We start from the raw sequence: 22,123 nt of genomic DNA, 5'->3' as shown, positions 1-22,123 counted from the left end.
ATGTAACTAAAACTACAAATTAGAAAAACTAATGAATTCCCTGGATGTAGTACTCCTTCAAATTTAAATTTGAATATTGCTAAAAAAATTAGCCTTTATCATATGCAGTGAACTTGTTTTCATTTCAAAATATTTGGGAGAGGAAGCATGCACACACAGACCTTGGAAAGATAATACTCCTCAGCTTTGACAGCATAGTGAAGATCAATAAGTTTTTGGTTGATGGACATGAAATCTCCACTTTCCACTTCCATTAACTTTACTCTCATGATTTTATGCACAACACTGTAGATCTGTAAAGCATTGTATAGTATTACTGAATACGTGTAAAAACATTTCCCAAAACAAAACGTTGGCAGCAATGGGTAAATAAAAAGTAGCAATATCTTCTTTTAAAGTCTAAGAAACCTGAGAGAGAGAGAGAGAGACAGAGACAGAGACAGACAGAGACAGAGACTAACCTGGGCAATGAAGTCCTTATTCAATGCGTGGTTTCTAAACCATTCTGTAGCTTCATCTAGCCATTTGTTATCAGATGCTGGTTTAACCTGAGCCAATTTACATTCAACTGCTAGCATCTCAGCCAACATCAAACTGTAAAACACATTAATCAGACTGACAATAGTATGAAAAAGTTTTGAAAGTAACCATGTAATATTATCAGAACGTTTCAGAAATAACTTTACCCATTATCATTCTGGATAATGATCAGCAAAATATAACATGGCTGATTATAAATCTATTACGAACTTACTTCAGATATATTGATTTATAATATTTAATAAGATCAATTTCAAGGTGAATATTATCTTGTATTCTTAGCATCTGAGGTGAAAGTATATCTAAAATTTCAGAAATACATTTAATTTGCAAAACATACTGTGATGACAAAACCATGCTAAATTACAATGAATCAGTGCCACCCTCTTACCTCCGTGGCACTCTCCTTAGTTCCACAGCCTTTACAACATCAGTGTTCCCAAAATCAACAAAAAAGACCTGGAATACAAGTCAGATTTATTGCATTTGAACTCGCCCAATAAAATTTTGACAATGGTAGTTCAATACAGATCCTGGGCCAAATCATATTTTTGCAAGTTCACACAAATCTTATGAATTCACTGTCTTCCTAATATATAACAAATAAAAAACATATACCATATATTTAGCTTCATCACTTTTAATTCATGTAGCAATGACTAAATCATTTAAAACAATGAAATAATAATTCTAAGACCAAGAAATATTTTGCTCACCACTATCACTTCAAAAGTAATGTAAAATAAGCAACCTAGGTAGCTGACACTTTTATGTTTATGATTTTCTTTATTAGAAGATGAAATGTGAAAACTGTTTTACATAAAAAAAACATTTATTTGTTCTTTGCTGTGATTTTAAATTTTGTATATATTAATGAAATGAAGATGTACTTAGCAAATCTATGACCAACATAATACAAACTGATCAATGACACATTGATTTTATCACACTCTGAGAATGTAACACCAGCAAAACTGCAAACTTCAGCCCTCTATACAACTATTTTGTTTATAAATTTTTTTAAATATCAATTTTCTTTAATCCTTCAACTAAATTTCAATGCAGCTGTTCTACTAAAAAACCATAAAACAAAAATCTTAGCATAGAAATTGCTGTCTCTTGAGCCTAATTTGCAATGCTGAGGCAATGAGCAGGGTCTACACGTATACAAAAGGAACAGATTTAAGCTTTTATGGATAACTACTGTATTCAGTAACAGAAAATAAATACTTTGGATCAATAGCATTAATATAAATCCATGGATGAGGGAAATTTACAGTGACAATGAAGTTTAATTTTACAAGCTATGGACAAGGATTTATTTGACATGGTTAATGCCCTGCTTTTATCATTCATGTTCCATGCAAAAAAGGGTATGTATAACAAAAAAAGTGTGTTTTTTTATATTACTTTAAAAAATTGCAACTGAAAGTGAAAAAAAGTCCAAAGCAAGCACACTCTGCATACCTGTAGCATGTCCAAAAATTAAATCAGAACAGAATTATAAAAATACTGCACCTTACTTATTTTTATTTTATTTTTCTATGTATTAATAAAATATCAACTGGAAAATCTCTTCTTTTTCCCCCCTTCTTCTTCTTTTTTAGTTCAACATTCAAAAATATACTGGTGTGAAAATAAAAAAAAATCTAGGTCTAAACCTCTATAAGTTATTAGACTGGACTGTCCCTTTAAACCACCCCCCCCCTTATGGCACATACTCTAAATCACCTGATAGTAATAACTTCAATCAGAGTAGATAAGGTTAATACAATATGAAAAATTAAGGGTCATGGCCAGACTCTTTAACTAAGATAGTAGATGAAGTTATTATCATCACTGAAATAGCTTGGTGGACTGCCTGAAACCCAGCCCTAAATACGTGTACATTAACCAAGGAAATGAAAACTGATCCACAATGACAAAATACCTGAGCTCTGACCCCATTGTCTTCCCCGGTATACACTTCATCCACACGTGCTCTATAATAGCAGGACAAGCCATCAGAGTCTGTGAAGTTGGCAAGGCATACCATCCCTGGTTTGACTTCACTTTCAGGGATAGAGACTGCTTGGTTCTGCTCTATAGCTGTCTGAATGGCTGAATGTATGTGGTTGAGAGTCTTTAAAGCACTGGTTTCCTCAGACACTATCCAGAAATGTCCAGCAGTGACTACCTGTAACTCCCATTTCAAAAAATTATAAACTCAAACAACAACAAAAACAAAAAAATTAAACAAACTAATACTTGAAATAAATACTAAAATATGATAACATATCTATGAGTACTAGTTTTAATAGATGGAAAATATATAAATTTATTCCTGTCTACAGGGAGGATGAGCGACTTGTCAATGCAATTGGGTGGCCAGAGATGGCAAATCTGGGATTTCCCACTACTTTCAATATGAAAATGATGTGGGCCAAGTGCCATGAGTTTGAAAAAGTCTAGATTTTCCAAACTTCATTGAACACTTTTAGCAACTTAATCATGGCATCATGATTAAGATGCTTTATTGTCTCATATTGAATCTTATTAGGGCCTGGGGATGTTCCTCTACAGGATTCTAGGGTTCTAGGATTCTAGTCATCTCCGTTGCAAAGTTGCATGACTTTCCTTTTGATAACATTGTTTGGAGAGATGTTTATAAGGCTCCTTGTCCTGTTAATGCTCTGAACTTGTTACATAATGAGGTTTATAACCAGCAATTAATTCTCTATTAATTCTTGTTCACACGATAAAGCATGGTTTAATGAACTATGTCACCAGGTTTATAGGGATAAGCATACTGCCTATAATCTCTGGTCTTTTAACCGCACTCGCCTTTGTTGGAAGAATTACATTGCCATGTGAAATTTAGCAACTAATGTTTATAGGGAGGCTAAATCTGAATATAATGCTCATAAAGAGAGAGAATGAGTGAGAGAAAAGAGAGAGAGAGAGAGAGAGAGAGAGAGAGAGAGAGAGAGAGAGAGAGAGAGAGAGAGAGAGAGAGAGAGAGAGAATTGTTTGATTGACATATATTGATATTGACAGATTTATAAAAGGTATACAGATATCAATATTTCTGAAATATAGTGCATACTGATATACACAGAAAGTGTAATGCCACTAACATACATGCGTGACATGGACTCTCCAAGTCCGATCTGAAGGCTTTGGCATGGTGGGCAGTCTCAACATCTGCATATGTGAGTCTGCCATTCTGAGTCTTGCATTCCCAAGAAGACTCTGTGTGGATCCTTTGAACAAATTTGTTCCTGACATGCTTGTGGTGCTTCCGAATACTTCTGACATTTTCTTATGAATCTCTCCTTGGCTAAAAACAGGAAATGCAATATCATTTATATTATACAAATCCACTGGAAAATAATGATTACTCAGAAAGACGGTAAATCTGGACATTTTCTTATAATTTTAATCAACAATTTATTAAATAAAACATTAGCTTCTTACCTGTACAGATTGAGCACAAGGTTCTTTTGAATTCTTGGAACTTGCCGCATTTTCAGGGCAAGGTGCATGGAGGTGGGACTTTCTCCTGGGACATCTTGGAAGTGCTCCTTCTTGGTTGATGAAAGACTCATTCGAGGAAACTGAACATAGGCTCTAAAAATATATTATAAAATATTATTAACCCATTTAGAATGACACCAAAAAGGAAGGATACTTCATATCTGGCAAGAAATTAAGGTACCCAAAATATGCTTCATACTTGTGATATATAATAAACAAATAAAAAAAATACTCATCATTATCAAAAGTTCATTAATTGACTTCAACTATATACTTACTTGCTACCTTCATACTGAATTTCAAGGTTTTGTGAGCATTCTCTGAATAGTTCTTTCAGCTGACTGTCATAAAGAACATTTGACCTTGCAGGGAGGCCACTCACAATCACTGTGGTGAAGGGGTCATGCCCATTGAGTTCACGACACATTTCCTTCTCATAGTTGTCAGATATGTTGCGCTTGTAGTAATACGGGAAAAAAGCACTTGCCATGCACATCTGAGAAGGCAGCTATATTTATCAGCAGTATATACTTATGAACCAAAACAAACAGATAAATTATTTTTCTTAACTTCAAAAACAAAAAAGAGGGGGGGGGGAATGCCTGACAAAGAAAGGGAAGGGAAGGGAAGGAAGAAGGAGAAGAGCAAAACAAGAGGAGAGCAGAGCTGAGTAGAACCAGAGTACAGCAGAGGAGAGGAGAGGAGAGGAGAGGAGAGGAGAGGAGAGAGAGGAGAGGAGAGGAGAGGAGAGGAGAGGAGAGGAGAGGAGAGGAGAGGAGAGAAGAGAAGAGAAGAGAAGAGAAGAGAAGAGAAGAGAAGAGAAGAGAAGGGAAGGGAAGGGAAGGGAAGGGAAGGGAAGGGAAGGGAAGAGAAGAGAAGAGAAGAGAAAGGGGGGAAGGGGAAGAGAAGGGAGGGGGAGTGGGGAGAGGCAGAAATTTCTTCCTAATGCACATCAATATAGCCAACCTTGAGAATGAACGCCTGATGATCTCTTGGAGGATTCTGTCGATTCCGTACGGTGATTTTTTGGCTCTCTAAACGCAGAGTTAGTTCCTTCACCAACTTATCCACTTCCTTTAGGGCCTCAAGCTGTACATAGCTGTGTTTTGCCCATTCTCTCTCCTTCCTCCCTCCAGGTCTCAGGAACTCTCCTCTGATTTGCATGCTTTGCCAAAGCTATTGGTTAAAAAGGTTTTAAATAATTATATAAAACAATATTACTCTCTTTTTTTGAGTAGAGTTGAACAATGTTATCTATACTTTCCCAACAAATCTTCCAATAAGACAAGTTCTATATTCTTAGCACAAACTCATATTCTTACATTGTAAGTGTTCAATATGGCTAGGCAGTCTGAGAAGGATCCATATGCCCAGGACACCTTGGAGAGAAAGGCATTCAGCTCATCTTGGAAGGGGCGAGCATGGAAGCTTTTCAAGGAGAGTCCAGCAGCTGAAAAAGAGAGGCAATGTAAACCATGCCTGTACAAAGATGAAATGCCTACTGAAGGATGAGAATACTTCACCTCTAAACAATGGTTTTATGTAAAAATTCACCTTGATATATACTATGTGCACATGCAAGTAAGATCAGCTTCCCTTGTCCATGTTTCTACAGTTTAATTTCTTTACACCCATATGATACCCTGAAGAAGATTACAGTTTTTTGTGCAAACTGCAAGGTTTTTAACAACCTATTCAATGCTACCACTTGTGCACTTTTAAAGTTATTATATTATCATTCTTATCAATATTATCATTATCATTGTCTCAACACTCCTTTAATTCACTGAAAGCAAGCTAAAATCACCGAGAAGAGCTAATTTGCCCTTAGCTGAATCAACATACCAATAATGATGCTCTCCTTTAAAACACCAAACAAATATCCCATGACTATGAATTTGGCAAGGTGTGGATCAACAGGAAGGTGTGCAGCAACCCTTCCCAAGTATGTTAAGTCTCCATCCAAACCAGATACAACACCTTTGGACTTCACAGCAAGTGCACCCATCTGTAATATTGCAAAATTGAATGCATCACTTGATATGAGACTCACAAGATTCCATCTGAAATAATAATAGGAACAATCTAAGTTGGTTTCATGTTATCAAGATGAATATATTTTCAAGCATCTGGTCTTCATCACACAAAGTTAAGAATATACACTTAATAAGCAGTGAAACTATTTCATTCTTGCTCCCTTTTTCTACAACATTCACCAGTGACTGCTGCATCAGTTATATAAAAAAAAAAAAAAAATGGTTCATTCTTCATAATGATGTGTTACCAGGCAAAACTAATAATTTGAAATGTGAAGTAGCATTCATTAACTACAATCTCTATCATATCACAATTAACAGGTATTTCTTGGTCAATCTTACCTGTTTGAGAGTAAGAATCGTTCTATGTATATCTGATAAATTTGGTGGGTCGAGAGCAAGGGACAAGAGAGCATGTGGCTCCCCCATGTTTAGTATTTTGGTCTTGAGGACTATTTGACAGAGAGGAGTTCGGCATAGCTCTGGTGTGGCATATGTAGGCAGTGTCTGGAAGTAATAATGTAATATTATAGTCAATATAAAGCATAAAAATGGTATAATCAATATAAAAATATCAAAGACAAGTAGAAAAGAAGTAAAACAACTATATTTAAGTATGCTGTGTATATTTCATAGGTAAAACCTCCATAAAAATATTTTAAATAAGTTTGTCTACATCAATTTTGAAAGTCACTAACTATGGGTAAATTGAACCATTTCTTGTGGATCTTTTTCTCTTCTTTCTCTTACAAAGCAAAGGAAATTTACAATCACAAAAACAAAAAGGTAAAATTCACAGTAGCTCTGAATCACTTCAACCTTCTGCCATCCCTTGACCATGGCCCCTCCTAACCTCTATCACTGCCTTTCCATTACTTGAGTAACTGTCCTCATTGGTGCTAACCTGTTACTCACCATCCAACAGCTTTCCATTCTCATTCTCATTTTCTCTCTCTCATTCTCATTTTCTCTCTCTCATTCTCATTTTCTCTCTCTCATTCTCATTTCTCTCTCTCTCTCTCTCTCTCTCTCTCTCTCTCTCTCTCTCTCTCTCTCTCTCTCTCTCTCTCTCTCCCCTCTCTCTCTCTCTCTCTCTCTCTCTCTCATTCCTGATATTGACCTTGAAGTGAGTAAATTTCAAATTGAGCAAGCACAACTGATGAAGAGTCAGTAGCAATATACCATTAAAAAGGGTAGTGAACAGCAGTGACACTTACCTGTCTTTACTTACAACCAAGATGCAAAAAAAATGATAACTAGAAATATCCTTCACCACATTTCCAGACTATCAGAGCAGTGTACAAGTGTCACTATACTGGATACTTTCTCATATAGCAATTTCAAACTGTGACAAGGTTGACCAGTTAATTGAATTTAGCACTTCCCCATATGTAGCATCATCATTCCTTAATCGAATGACAAAACATATTAATGCCTGTCTTCAAGATTTTGAAGGTCAGGTATGGAGCCTAACATGCTTTGCCGGGATGCCAGCCCAGCATGAGTGGGTTTAGCTCACTCAACACAGTGATTTCCAAGTCAATATGATCATGCATTGTATAATAATTGGAGAAAGAAATATCCTGTTATTTTCAGGACTGTTGAAAAGGCCAACTTTGGAGCTGTGTGAATGCAAAGTGACTTTACTTGTCTTCAAATTTTAATGTTCATCATGTAATTCAGAGTTCACTCTCAAAAATAGCGTTTCATTGAAAGATGTGGACATCGATTATGGTTATAAGCCTTGACAAAAATAATGCTTTCAGGTTATGAAACAGAGATGAAAACTATAGATTTTAATTTTTCATGTTTATTAACTGCTATCTTACTGGAGGTGGCTGAAGTAACCTGCTGCCAGAGCCGACAGTGATGATGGTAGTTCCTTGTTACCGGTTGCTGTGCCACAGATGGTAAACATTCTGCTGCACACAAAGAAATGTCACACCGGAGACATTTGTAGCTCATCTCAATCCTGGCATTTTGGATGAACAGTAACAGCACTGGTAGTATTTGCACCCTGGGTTGAACACTAGAACATGGCCATGGGGTGCATACTGGCACAGCTGCTGCAGGCATTGCTGTGAGGCATTCCATTGGTGGGGAGGCAATGGGGCAGCAACCAGAGGTGTCCAGAGGGGTCCGGAGGTCAACCCATCTCCCATAGGCCAAAGGTTGATGAAGGAGGTCAGCTATCATCTCGAAGCAGAACTCAAGTTGAGAGTATCCCACCTAACTATGGACCACATAGGCATTCACCACCACCATGTCAAACAAGCGGTAAAAGACATTCTGACACTGCTTGTTGGCCTTCCTAGCAGTGGAGTAAGACAATGTCAACTGGTCCGATAAGTTGACCCCCTCCATTCCCCAGTAGTCTAGGATAACCTGGGGATTCCCCCGGACTTCCCCCCGGCAGTTCGGGGGCAGGTCAACCATGTCAGGACCATGAATGGTCGAAAGCATATTGACTAGCTTTCTATCTATCATGCTGAACGACTTCACTTTCAGGTCCTTTGGCATAAACTTGCGATTCAGCTGAACCGTGTTCCCACGGTGTTGATTTTCTTCAACTGCAGGTAGTGGTAGAGTGTTAGCAACCTGTAACAGTTGTCCAGATACAGCTTGTAACTCTTCTTGAAGCAACAGGCTCGGTCCATAAGGTCAATGACGACCTTCATGTTGGCAGGCACATCACCGCAGTCTTGACTCATGTAGGTCTTGAAGGCACCGGTGTAGCCAGCAATAGCACCATCACTCTGACATGGGTGGTAAACCTTCATTCTGAACCATGCCATCTTGGTCAGGTTTAATTGAACATGTGGTGACATCCCCTGTATGCCCAAAGCAATTCATCAATCTTCTTTCTAGGAACGTAGATCATCTTCTTGAAGGATGTTGAAGACATCCAGCACTGCCATCAACTTCTGCTGACAGTCTGTGTCAGCCCAGAGGCCTCGCTGTCTGAGAAGTGGGACTACAAGATATCGAACCTGTCTCTCAACATGGTCTTAGCAGATAGACAGGAAAATCATGGACCAACAGTACCATGAATGGAGTTGCATGCATATGAGAGAGAGAGAGAGAGAGAGAGAGAGAGAGAGAGAGAGAGAGAGAGAGAGAGAGAGAGAGAGAGAGAGAGAGAGAACAAGGAAAGGGGAGGGTGAGAGGCAATAAAAGAAGTAATTCCCATCATGGTGAGGCAGAGGTGGAAGGGGGTAGGGAAGATCTTACGTAGGGGCAGGGGGATTTGCAAAATCAACACCAGCTCATCCTGGGTGCACCAAAGCCATTGCTGGCTCATGCCAATACCTGGAGATCCCTTTGTCCTTCCTTAGCCATTGGCATAGGATGGCAACCAGCAAATAAGGGTTAAACAGAACTCTGAAGAACAGCAGTTACTGATTATATCAATTATATCATAAACATTGGTCATCTCTCTCAATATGATTTATGATATAAAGTTTTTTTGCAAATCAAATGATATGTGGATAATGTGAGCCAATCAGTGGTTTTCCTTTCACCCTAATATCACTTTGTTTGATAGATATATAGTGGATACCCACAGCATGTCAAGACAATGATAACAATTCAACTCTATTCTTTTCATTTCTTGAATTTAGTATTTACATACTCAGAGACTACTGCAAATCCTATATAAAAAATCAAGACTTGGGGGGGAATAGAAAATGACTGTAATAATCAATATTATGTTACATTATGTTTGTCTATGTTGTCTCTCTCTTGGTATGATCCATTTTGGTATGTTTCTTGAGATGAAACAAGTGTAAACTTTTGGAAAATGATTACTAAAATACACTTATTTTTGCATCATCATCATCATCATCATAATAATAATAATAATAATAATAATAATAATGATAATAATAATAATAATAAAAACAATAATAATAATAACAATAATAATAATGATAACAATAATAATAAAATATACACTGACCGAAAAAAATTCTGCTGGCACAAGACGATAGACTCTTCCAGCGGACACCCTCCCTGCTCTACCAGCCCGCTGCTTACAGGATGCTTGTGAAGCCCAAGCCAGTTTGAGGGATGTGTAATTGGTCACTTGGTCACAACTTAGTTGTTTGGTTAAGCAGAAGTCAATCACTAAAAAAAAAAAAAACACCACAAAATGTTCAAAATAAGACAGTGAATACATAGCCCCTGCTTGGAAAGGGAAATGAAAAGAAAAAAGCACTATTACCACAGGAGAACAAATCTCTCAAAAACAAAATATAGATAATAAGGCTATTTCATTACCATACTTTATATCAGGTACAGTAATGGAACTTTCTGCAATGTTTGTTGAAAGAATAACTTTTCTGAATCCTACAGGAGGAACTGCAAAAACCCTCTGTTGCTCCTCTTGTGTGATAGAAGAATGGAGAGGATACAACATCCACCTGTGCAGCATCAAGAGACAGAATCAATCACAATAGACAAACTTAATACAAAGTCAAAATCAAAGATTACTTGCCAAATTGTATGGTAAATCTTTATAATCAAATGTAATCACTTTTGTCCAACTAGCTTTGGGATTTAAATTTTCCATTTTTGCATCCATTTCCCACATGCCATACATCTTCAGCTTTACCAAGTCTTCACACCAATAGCTCTATTCCCTCTATATCCAAGCCTATGGTGCTTACTGGTTAGCTGTAGAGTCACTGCTGAGTAAGTTGATTAACTTCTCAATCTCTGCTAAGCCAGGTAAGAAAATCAAAACAGCTCCCCTGGAAAGGAAACAAGTTAGATTATAGAAAACGTACTTTAATTTGTCAATATTAGACATTCTAAGAGTTCTCCTATTTCCATTTTCTTACACAATTCAGAACAGTTATCACTCCGACGCACCTTCTCTTTACAAATTCAGCAGTAGATCGGATTCCTTCTTCTTGCCTTTCAACATGGTCAAAGCATTTTACTATTTCACAAGCTAATTTGAACATATTTTCAGAAATACCTGGATCTTCAGGTAGTATAGATGGCAGCACTGACTGAATGGGAAAATCAATTGCAATTCCTTAAAATATGTGATAGTATTATTATAAAATAATTTAACTATCTTCCATTAATGTTCAATGTTTCTCATTTGCATTTATTTGCTTTGTTAGTAAATATTGTAATTTTACTCATCTTTGAACAGGAACTAATCTTTTCTACGAAACAATTAAATGCCCTTCATTGCATATATTACTATCTCTATTTGTTGTGCTATCTCAATCTGAGACTCTCCAATAAGCTTAGGCTACTTTCAGGTAATAAAAATAAACATCCTTGCATTGTGAAGAAAGTAGTGATGTCAAAGAAAATTAAATTCAAACTACAATTCCATTCACCCATGCAATACATTGAAAACGAAGAGCTCTTAACAGAGAAAAAAAAGTAAACTTACGGGGTTGTTCCTGCAAATAACACTAAGGGATTCTAAATAATAAAATTGAATTTTGAACATAGTATTGTCCCCCACAGACACAACTGGTGCTGGGACAAGGTTTCCCATTACAGGAGTTGAAAAATAATTGGCAAATTTGGAAGTGTCAATGGTTGCTGACATCAGAATCACCTGCGGAGGAACGAGAAAATTATCTCAGTGATTAGCAATAAAAGTAAATAAAAAGATACAGGAGATTTCTGAAACACAGACTAAGGAAACATTTTCTTTGGAACTTTACCTTCACATTTCTGGAAACCGTATACAGCAACTTTTTGACTATTAGTAATGCAAAGTCGGTATGCTGATCCCTTTCGTGCACCTCATCTAATACAATATGAGTATATGCATCAAGACTTCCCCTGTGTATCAACTTTTGTACCAAAACTTCTGTGGTAACATAGGAAAGCCTGGTGTCTGCATCCGTGCAATTGTCCAAACCAACCTGCAATTATGGAATTCCTTCAAAACATCTACAATCATGAGCAACTCCTATACATTAAATGGAAAAAAAATAAAAATTGTTAAAGAATTTTGCTACCTTGAAGCAATTTTAACACAATCTTATGAGTACATAAACAAAAGTAGAATTGATAATCAATATCAAAGTGCTAGCTAGACCAACAGAGGTACAAATGAATGTGTTATAAATAACATTGGAAACAATTTTGCCCCAAGAATTCAATAAATGCAAAATCTTTTATGTTGGCAAAGGTCTTGGATATATGTAAGTATGTATATATGTATTAATATATATATATATATATATATATATATATATATATATACATATATATACATATATATACATATATATACATATATATATATACATATATATATAATATCATATATATACATATAATTATAATATCATAATAATATATAATTAAAAATTTTACATATATAATTTTATATATAATTTAATAATAATATAAATATAATATTCAAAATATACAAAAATTTTCCTAATATAATAAAATATATCACATATATATATAACCATATATTATATATATATAATATTAAAAATAAAATATATATTTTTATATATATATATCATATAATATTAATATAAACATAATATATATATATATATACATATATATATATACATATATATATCATAATATACAATATATATATATAATATATAATATATATATACACATATATACATATATATATCATTTTATATATATATATATATACATATATATATATTACATTATATATATAATATATATTAATATATTATATATATGTATATATATGTATATATGTATATACTATATATATATATATATATATATATAATTTTGTGTATAATATATATATATTATATATATATTATATATATATTTAGTATATATATATCTATATATATATATATATAATATATAGTATATATATTATATATTGTATATATATATACTATCTATATATATATATATATATATATATATATATATATATGTATTATACTATATATGATATATCATAACTTATATATATTCTAATATATATATATATAATATTTATTATATATATATGATATATATATATCATATATATATCTATATATATATTATATATTATATCTATATATATATATATCTATACTTCTATATATACTAATATCATATATATCATATACATTCTATATATCTATATATTTATCTATACTATCTATATCTTCACTATTATCTCTATATATTATCTACCTGTTATATATTATTATCTATCATATACTCTATCATCTATTATCTATATATTTATTACTGTATTCTTATATATATATCTCTTTCTATATATTCTCTATATATATACTCTCTACTATATATCTCATATCTTACTTCTATCTATATCATATATCATACTCTCTACTCTCTTTCTCTATATATCTCTCTCTATATCATTATATCTCTCTCTCTCTCTATATCTATTATATATCTCTATATGCTATTATAGTCTATATATATATATATATATATTTTGTCTGTCTCTCTCTATCTTACTATCTCTCTATATCTATCTCTATTATCTATCTCTCTCATCTCTCACACCCACCTCTCTTATATATCTCTCTCTATCCACCCCCCTCTATCATATTATCTTATATCTATCTATTCTATATATTCTACTATACACACACCATTATCTATCTCATATATCACTCCCAGTACATCTAATAGCCCTCAGCTAAGTCTGTAATTTTCAGTCTTGTTTGGAACATGTCACATAATTGGTAAATATATTTAGTAGATCTGTAGGTACCTGGTAGCCGACAATCTTGCCTAGTTGCCACCCCTCTTTCTCTGCAAACCCGACGAGCCAGAGATGTTGCTGCAATTTTTCGAGGCTGAGTGACTATTATGTTACAGTGCTGATGTTTTTCAACAGCATCATCTAAGATAAACTGAGGAACTTGAGTTGATTTGCCACTACCTGTTTCTCCACCTATTATCACAACTTGATGTTCTTCAATTTTTGCCAGAACCTGTTAAATAGATCTTTTTAAAATCATCATGGAACATGACCATATACCTGAATATATTGACTATTCAAAACTCAATTCAAAGGTTATGTATCATCATTTAGTTTGTTTGGCACTAGTCCTGATAATTTCTATACACAATGTAGACATAAAATGACAAGTGACACGATGCTGCTTACCTCTTTGCGTGCATTGAAAACTGGAAGAGCCGACTGATGATTTCTTTTGGAGAAATCATATTGCAAATACACTTGAGTCTTCTGTGTATCCTCATCTTCAGCAGTTAACATGGTTGCTGTAAATGTGTCTTCCTCTATGTCTGTCATTCTAAATCTTTCCTTACAGAGCTTTCCTTCATGTTCAACACGTCTCTGTTGGAGAATGATACACAATCCGTCAGCCATACTACCTGGAGACATTCATTAAGTGTCAATGGCACCCTCTCTGCATCTGAACATGACATGATGGATACTTATCCTGGAGTAAGTGATGTTCTGACCATGACATGACAGGACATCAGTCATTGTGAATTGGTTAATAAGCATGAGTGATTGACATAATACAGTTGGCACGACCACGTGTTCAACCGGCAGTTACACCGTGAGACTGGCATGGGACCTATTACTTGCATAATCCGGGATCGCCAACTCAGGCTATATGGCCACCTAGCTCCTTCCCTGTGGACGACCCTGCCCATCAGGTTGTCTCCCTGCGAGACAACCCTGGGTGGAGGAGACCTGTGGGACAACCTAGGAGTTCATGACTTGGGCAGCTCGACGAGACCTGTCGCGAGGAATTAGAGATGGGCCGTGTGCCTGCCTGGAGACTCGCCTCTAGGGATCCTCGTGGCTGGAAGCGAAGGGTGGATGCAGCCATGCGCCCCCATCGGCGTTAGCCCCTTGATGATGATGATGAGTGATTGACATGTAAGTGACAGGTTTGAACAGGGTGCCCCCCCCCCTCTCCTAACATCCCTAGAGATGTCCAAAACACATACACTACATGACAGCATGCTTCTAATTAGGGCTTCTGACAAGTAATATTGCAAGGCAAACTAGTGCAGCTGTTTAAGGACTGGAGGAAGGACTTTCAAATATTATATATGCTGACAGCAATGTTTTACCTCAGACACAGATTGTATAGGCATATGATAGCAATGTTTTGGCTTACATATTGTATATGTGTATTAACACATACCATTTTTTTTCCTTTTCTTTAAAATATGTGTTCCAAAATAAAAACAAAAAAAATTCTTATCCAAATCTCACTATCATACGGACAGTTTTTGCCAGTCCAAAAAAAAACACTAATGCTTTCAATTGTTTTAATTTACATAATTGTTGAGTATGAAGACTGTTCTACAGAAAACAGTAAAATATAAGCAAGCAAAGTCATTTTCCATCCACACTTCTTCAAACATGGAAATTCTTCTATTTCTCTCATAACTACAGGTGTCTCTTTTGTTGAATTACAAATATGAAAAAGCATTTACAGGACTTGTGGACAGATATAAGATTCTCGTACTTGGGTCCATAAGTAATGGCAGAGGCATTACTTATGGAGCCATTACTTAAAGGAAGCATATCCCTTGCTGCTGGAAGAGTTTTAGGGGAGTTTTAGTTTTTGGGTGGAGTCACTCCCATGCCAATCATTCATCCCTATCAAAATATTGCTCCAACTATCTGGCTACATGTGGGTTTAGGGGAGACAGCAAAAGCTGCCTAGAAAGCAATTTCTTCAGCTCAAAATAAAATAAAGTATTTCATACCATGTGGGTGGCTAAATGCTTTTTCTAACTTTCAATTTTAACATCACCCAAGTCCAGAGATATGTAAAATTACAAGCACATTTACACACTATCTATTTAAATTGTAACAATCTGAAATCAAGAAAAATATTAAATCAATAGGTAAACCATTATGCTTCAATCAAACTCATTTACAGTGATAGGCCATATACTACTGTTTGTGAGTAATATTTTAGGAGTCTTCTAGCAAAATGGGATGTGTTCACAGAACACTTTAAGAACAAGGTAGCTAAACAAAATCATGCATGAATTTACCTTCATTCACGTACAGAACATTAACATGATTATTCCACTAACCTCATACTCTTGTAAAAGGTCATCTTGATATTTTCTGGCATAATCCGCTCCCTGATTGTACTTTAAGTACGAAGGGACAGGAAGTTGGCAAGAACGTTCATACTCCTTGGCTAAAGCTCCATCATCATGACTCTGACAATCTGGGATGACAATAGGCTGTTCATTGAAAGGAAGAGAAAAAAATGTACATGTGAGATTACTACCTCCTCCTCTTCCCCTATAATTCATTAAAAACATCTAAAACTTAATAATCCCAGTTACTAGAACATAAAAACAGTAGCAATAGAAATCTTTGGAATTAAGGCATTATTCCATTACCAAATCCTTACCTCAGGTGGATCTGGGTTCTTAAACCAATCCAAATAGTCCTGGACACAGCCTGTGAACTTGCGATTTGAACTCATCTCTATGAAGAAAAAAGTAAACTGATAAGTTCTAAAAAAAAATGTAATAAAAAATACGATGTCTGCAATCAATAGGAATGGAAGATAATGGAGGGAAGGGAGAAGGGGGAAGGACAGAGGGAGACAGGGAGGGAGGGAGGGGTAGAGAAAGGGAGGGGGAGGGGAGGGAGAGAGAGGGAGGGGAGAAGGGAGGGGGGAGGGAAGGGGGTATGAGAGGAGAAAGTAGACTGAGATGAGATGACGAGAGAGGAAAAGATGAGAGAGAGAGATGAGAGAAGAGAGAGAGAATGAGAGAGAAGAGAGATGAAGAGAGACGAAGACGAGAGAGAGAGACGAGAGAGAGAGAGAGAGAGAAGAGAGAGAGAGAGAAAGAGAGAGAGAGAGAAAGAGAGAGAGAGAATGAGAGAGAGAGAGAGAGAGAAAGGAAGAGAGGGAAGACGAGAGAGAGAGAGAGAGAGAGAGAAGAGAGAGAGAAGAGAGATGAGGAGGGAGGAGGAGAGAGAGAGAGAGAGAGAGAGAGAGAGAGAGAGATGATTTGTACGAGAGAGAGAGAGAGAAAGAGCGAGTGAGAGTGACGAGAGAGCGAGGAGAGATCGAGATAGAGAGAGAGAGCAGAATGAGAGAGAGAGGAGAAGAGAGAGAGAGAGGAGAGCCCCGAGCCGAGAGAGAGACGAGAGAGATGAGAGATAAATCGATCGAGAGAGAGAGAGAGAAAGGAGAGAGAGAGTACAGAGAGGAGAGAAAGAGAGAGAGAAAAAAGACGAGAGAGAGAAAAAAAAGAGAGAAAAAGATGAGAGAGAGAGAGAGAAGGAAGAGGGGGGAGAGAGGAGAGAGAGAGAGAGGAGACGAGAGGGAGCCGAGAGAGAGCGAGGAGAGAGGATGAGAAGAGAGAGAGAGAGAGAGAGAAAGAGAAAGAGAAAGAAAGAGAAAGATGAGAGAGAGAAAGAGGAGAGGGAGGAGGACAGAGAGAGAGAGAGAGAGAGAGAAGCACAGAAAGAAAGAGACAGAGAGAAAGAGACAGAGGGAAAAAGAGAGAGGACAGAGAAAGAGAGAGAGCGAAAGAGAGAGAGAGACGAGAGAGAGAGAGAAGAGAAGAGATGAAGAGAGAGAAGAGCGAGAGAGAGAGAGAGAGAGAGAGAAAAAGAGAGAAAGAAAGAGAGAGAGAAAGAGGAGAGAAAGATGAAAGGAAAGAGAAAGAGGAAAGAAAAAGAAAGAGGGAAAGAGAAAGAAAGATGAAAGAGGGGGGGGAAAAAGGGGGGGAAAAGAGAAGACAGAGAAAGAAAGAGAGAGAGAGAGGAGAGAGAGAGAGGAGACGAGAGATTGAGAGAGAGACGACGAGAGGAGAGAGGGAAGGAAGGAGAATGAGGAATGAGAGGAGGAGAGAGAAAAGAGAGAGAGATGAAAGAGGATAGAGAGAAAGAGAGATAGAGAGAAAGAGAGATAGAGAAGGAAAGAGAGAGAGAGGAGAGACGAGAGAGGATGAGGAGAGGTGAGAGAGAGAGAGGAGAGAGAGAGAGAGAGAGGAGAGGAGAGAAGAGAGAGAGAGAGAAAAGAGAGAGAGAAAAAAAAAAAGAGAAAACAGAGAAAAAAAAAGAGAAACAGAGAGAGAAAAAAGAGAAACAGAGAGAGAAAAAAGAGAAACAGAGAGAGAAAAAAGAGAAAACAGAGAGAGAGAGAGAGAGAAGAGAGGAGAGAGAGAGTGAGGAGAGAGAGAGAGGATAGAGAGAGAGAGAGGAGAGATGAAGGGAGAGAGAGAAGAGAGGAGAGACTGAGAAAAGAAAGGAAGAAAGAGAGAGAGATGAGAGAGAGAGGAAAGAAGAGAGAGAGAGACGAGAGGAGAAGATATATAATTATATATATATATATATATATATAATATAATAATATATATAGAGAGAGAGGAGAGGAGAGAGAGAGAGAGGAGAGAGAGAGAGAGAGAGAGAGGAGAGAGACGAGAGAGATGAGAGAGAGGAGAGAGATGAGAGAAGAGAGAGAGAGAGGAAGAGAGGAGAGAGAGAGACGAGAGAGAGAGAGAAACAGAAAGAAAGAGAAACCAGAAAGAAAGAAGGAAACAGAAAAGAAAGAGAGAGAGAGAGAGGAGAAGGAGAAGAGAGGAGGCGATGAGAAGACGAGACGAGAGAGGAGAGAGAGAGAGGGAGATGAATGAGAGAGAGAAACGAGAGAGACACAAGAGAGAGGAGAGAGAGAGAGAGACGAGAGAGAGCGAAAACGAGAGAGAGAAGGAAAGAGAGAGAGAGAGAGAGAAAGAAAGAGAGAGAGAGAGAAGAGGATAAGAAAGAGAGAGAGATGAGGAGAGACGAGAGAGAAGAAGAGAGATTGAGGAGAGAGAGATGAATGAGAGAGAGAGAGAAGAGATGAGAGAGAGAGAGAGAGGGAGGGAAAAAGAGAGAGAGAGAGGAAAGAGAGAGAAGATGAGAGGAGAGCTGAGATGAGAGAGAGGAGAGAGAGAGAGAGAGAGGAGAGAGACCCAAAAGAAAGAGAAAGAGAGAGAGAGAAAAGGAGAAAGAAAGAGAGAGAGACAGAAAGAGAAACAGAAGAGAAAACAGAAAGAAAGAGAGAGAGAGAGAGAAAAACAGAAAAAGAGAGAGAAAGAGAGAGAGAGTGAGAGAGTGAGAGAGGAGAGAAGAGGAGAGGACGAGAGACCGAGAGAGAGAGAGAGAACAGAAAACAGAGAGAGAAAGAGAGAGAGAGAGAGAGAGAGAGAGAAGAGAGAGAGAGAAAGGAGAGGGAGAGAGTTATGAGAGAGAGAGACGAGAGCGAGAGACGAGAGAGGAGAGAGAGAGGGAGGGAGAGAGAGAGGAGAGGAGAGACGAGAGAAACGGAGAGATAGAGAAACCAGATGGAGAGAGGAAGAAACAGAGAGAGAGAGAAACAGAGGAGAGAGAGAGAGAAAACGGAGAGAGAGAGAGAGAGAGAAGAAGGACGGATGAGAGAGAGGACGACTTGAACGAGAGAGAGAGAGAGAGAAGAGAGGAAGAAAGAAAGACAGAGGAGAGAAAAGAGGAAGAGAGAGAGGAGAGAGAGAGAAAGAGGAGAGGGGAGAGAGAGAGAGGTGAGAGAGAGAGAGGGAGAGATGAGAGAGGGAGAGATGAGAGAGGGAGAGAGAGAGAGAGAGAGAGAGAAAGATTTAAGAGAGAGAGAGGAAAAGAGAGAGAGAGAGGAGAGAGAGAGAAAGCGAGAGAGAGAAAGAGAAGAAAAGACGAAAGAAAGAGAAAGAAAGAGATAAGATAAAGAGAAGAAAGAAAGAGAAAGAGATGAGAGAGAGAGAGAGAGAGAGGGGAGAGACGAGCGAGAGAGGAAGAGGAGAGAGTGAGAGAGAGAAGAGAGACCGAGAAGAGAGAGAGAGAGAGAAAGAAAAGAAAGAAAAGAAAGAAAGAAAAAGAAGAAAGAAAGAAGAGAGAGGAAAGAAGAGGAGCAAAGAATGGGAGGGAATTCGGCGCGTATTGTTTGGAGAAAGAGAGAAAGAGAGGAGAGAGAGAGGAGAAGAAGAGGGGGATGAGAGAGAGAGAGATAGAGATGAGAGAGAGGAGGAGAGAGAGAGAGAGAGAAGAGAGGAGAGAGAAGGAAGAGAGAGATTGGAGAGAGAGAAAGAGAAGGAAAGAGAGAGAAAAAGAGAAAGAGACGAGAGAGAAGAGGAAAGAAAAGCGGACAAAGAAGAGAGAGAGAAGAGAAAGAGAGAAAGAGAGAGAGAGAGGGGGAGGGGGGGAGGGGGGAAGAGAGAGAGAGAGAGATGAGAGAGGGAAAGAGAAAGAGAAAGAGAAAGAAAGAGAGAAAGAGAGATGGAGGAGAGAGATGGAGAGAGAGATGGAGAGAGAGAGAAAGAGAGAGAAAGTGCGAGAAAAGAAAGAGAGAGAAAGAAAAAGAGGGAAAGAAAGAGAGAAAGAAAGAGAAAGAAAAGAGAAAAGAAAGAGAAGAAAAGAGAAAGAAAGAGCCAGAATAGAAGACAAGAGAAAGTGAGAGAGAACGAGAGAGAGAGGAGAGGAGTTTTGGAGAGAAGAGAGAAGATCTGTGAGAGAGAGAGAAAGAGAGGGGAGAGAAAGACAGAGGGAAGAGAAAAGAAAGAGAGAGGGGAGAGGAAGGAGACTATGGAGAGAGAGAGAGAGAGCGGCAGAGGAGAGAGAGAGAGAGGAGAAGAGAGAGGGGCTGATGGGAGAGAGAGAGAGAGAGAGAGGAGAGAGAGATGGGAGCGAGGGGGGGGGAGGAGGGAGAGGAGAGGGGAGAGAGAGAAAGATGAAGAGGGAGAGAAAGAAAGAGGAAGAGGGAGAGAAAGAAAAGAAAGAGAGAGAGAGAGTGAGAGAGAGAGAGAGAGAGGAGACGAGTGAGAGAGAGAAGAGAGAGGAGATGAGAGAGATGACAGAGGAGAGAGAGAGAGAGAGGGAGAGGGAGAAGAAAGAGAGAGGGATGAGAAAGAAAGATGAGAGGGGGGGGAAGGGGGGTGGGGGGGAGAAAAAAGAGAGAGGGAGAGAAAGAAAGAGAGAGGGAAAGAAAGAAAGACGAGAGAGAGAGAGAGAGGAGAGGAGAGAGAGATGAGAGAGAGAGAGAGAGAGAGGAGGGGGGGAGGGATAGGGGGGGGAGGGGAGGGAAGGAGGGAGGGAAGGGAGGGAGGGAGGAGGGAGGGAAGAGGAGAGAGAGAGAAAGAGAGAGTGAGAGATAAGAGAGAGTGAGAGATAAGAGAGAGAGAGAGAGAGACAGAAAAGAGAAGAGATGAGATGCGAGAGAGAGAGAGAGAGATGTGAGTGAGGGAGAGAAAGAGAAAGAGAAAGAGAGAGGAGAGAAGAGAGAGAGATGAGAGGGAAGAGAGAGAGAAGAGAGGAGAAGAAAGGACGAAGATAAGAAAGAAAGAAAGAAAGAAAGAAAGAGACAGACAGACAGAGGAGAGGATTGGAGGAGAGAAGATTGGAGGAGAGAGTAGAGTAGAGTAGAGTAGAGGAGAGTAGAGGAGAGGAGAGGAGAGGAGAGGAGAGGAGAGGAGAGGAGGGGGGAGAAGAGAGGAGAAGAGAGAAGAGAGGAGAGAGAAGAGAGGAGAGAGAAGAGAGGAGAGAGAAGAGAGGAGAGAGAAGAGAGGAGAGAGAGTAGAGAAGAGAGAAGAAAGAGGAAAAAGTGGAGAGAAAGGCGGAAGAGGAGACGAGAAAGGAGAGAAGAGGAGAGAGCCTCCTCTGATACGAACCTGGCACTGCAATGATACAAATGCTGTTCATTGAAATTCCGGCGAGGCATTTATTTTATTCAGAGGAGGTAAAGGGAAATAAAAAAAAAATAAGTATTCAGTGGCCTCGTTAATGCATTATGAACATGTACCTCTCTACCATACGTAAATGATCTACAACTAACACTCAAACGCCTGAAATTTCAATTGATGATTACATATCCACCTTCCCGGCCCTTCTTCCCCAAACTATTTCTCGGGTAAGGATCCACCCACGGCCTGACCTCACGTACTCGAAATTAAAGTGCACTGGAGTGAACTTACCCTCACTCAACCAAGGCAAACTTTAATCGTTCGAGAATCCGTAGAGAGAGAGAGAGAGAGAGAGAGAAAGAGAGAGACGTTTT

At 38.0% G+C, this 22,123-nt stretch overlaps 1 protein-coding gene across 1 annotated transcript in view; it reads right to left on the bottom strand.

Moving 5' to 3' along the window:
- LOC119583452 (ATP-dependent RNA helicase TDRD9-like) overlaps positions 1-22,123 on the bottom strand; it is a 27,106-nt gene extending 4,983 nt beyond the window's left edge. The window contains 23 exon segments of the mRNA XM_037931937.1: positions 162-293; positions 462-594; positions 932-999; positions 2,471-2,716; positions 3,661-3,859; positions 3,997-4,149; positions 4,335-4,552; positions 5,023-5,232; positions 5,379-5,506; positions 5,902-6,064; positions 6,435-6,599; positions 10,051-10,217; positions 10,371-10,513; positions 10,760-10,843; positions 10,965-11,107; positions 11,506-11,676; positions 11,786-11,989; positions 13,822-13,854; positions 13,856-14,044; positions 14,221-14,412; positions 16,146-16,301; positions 16,475-16,551; positions 22,041-22,123. Coding sequence (XP_037787865.1) covers positions 162-293; positions 462-594; positions 932-999; positions 2,471-2,716; positions 3,661-3,859; positions 3,997-4,149; positions 4,335-4,552; positions 5,023-5,232; positions 5,379-5,506; positions 5,902-6,064; positions 6,435-6,599; positions 10,051-10,217; positions 10,371-10,513; positions 10,760-10,843; positions 10,965-11,107; positions 11,506-11,676; positions 11,786-11,989; positions 13,822-13,854; positions 13,856-14,044; positions 14,221-14,412; positions 16,146-16,301; positions 16,475-16,549 — 3,372 coding nt within the window. The 5' untranslated portion in view covers positions 16,550-16,551; positions 22,041-22,123.

This window comes from Penaeus monodon, chromosome 17 (genome assembly GCF_015228065.2).
Source record: "Penaeus monodon isolate SGIC_2016 chromosome 17, NSTDA_Pmon_1, whole genome shotgun sequence".
Taxonomy (NCBI): domain Eukaryota; kingdom Metazoa; phylum Arthropoda; class Malacostraca; order Decapoda; family Penaeidae; genus Penaeus; species Penaeus monodon.
Note: the sequence above shows the minus strand (reverse complement) of the source record. Positions and strands in the feature narration are given on the sequence as shown.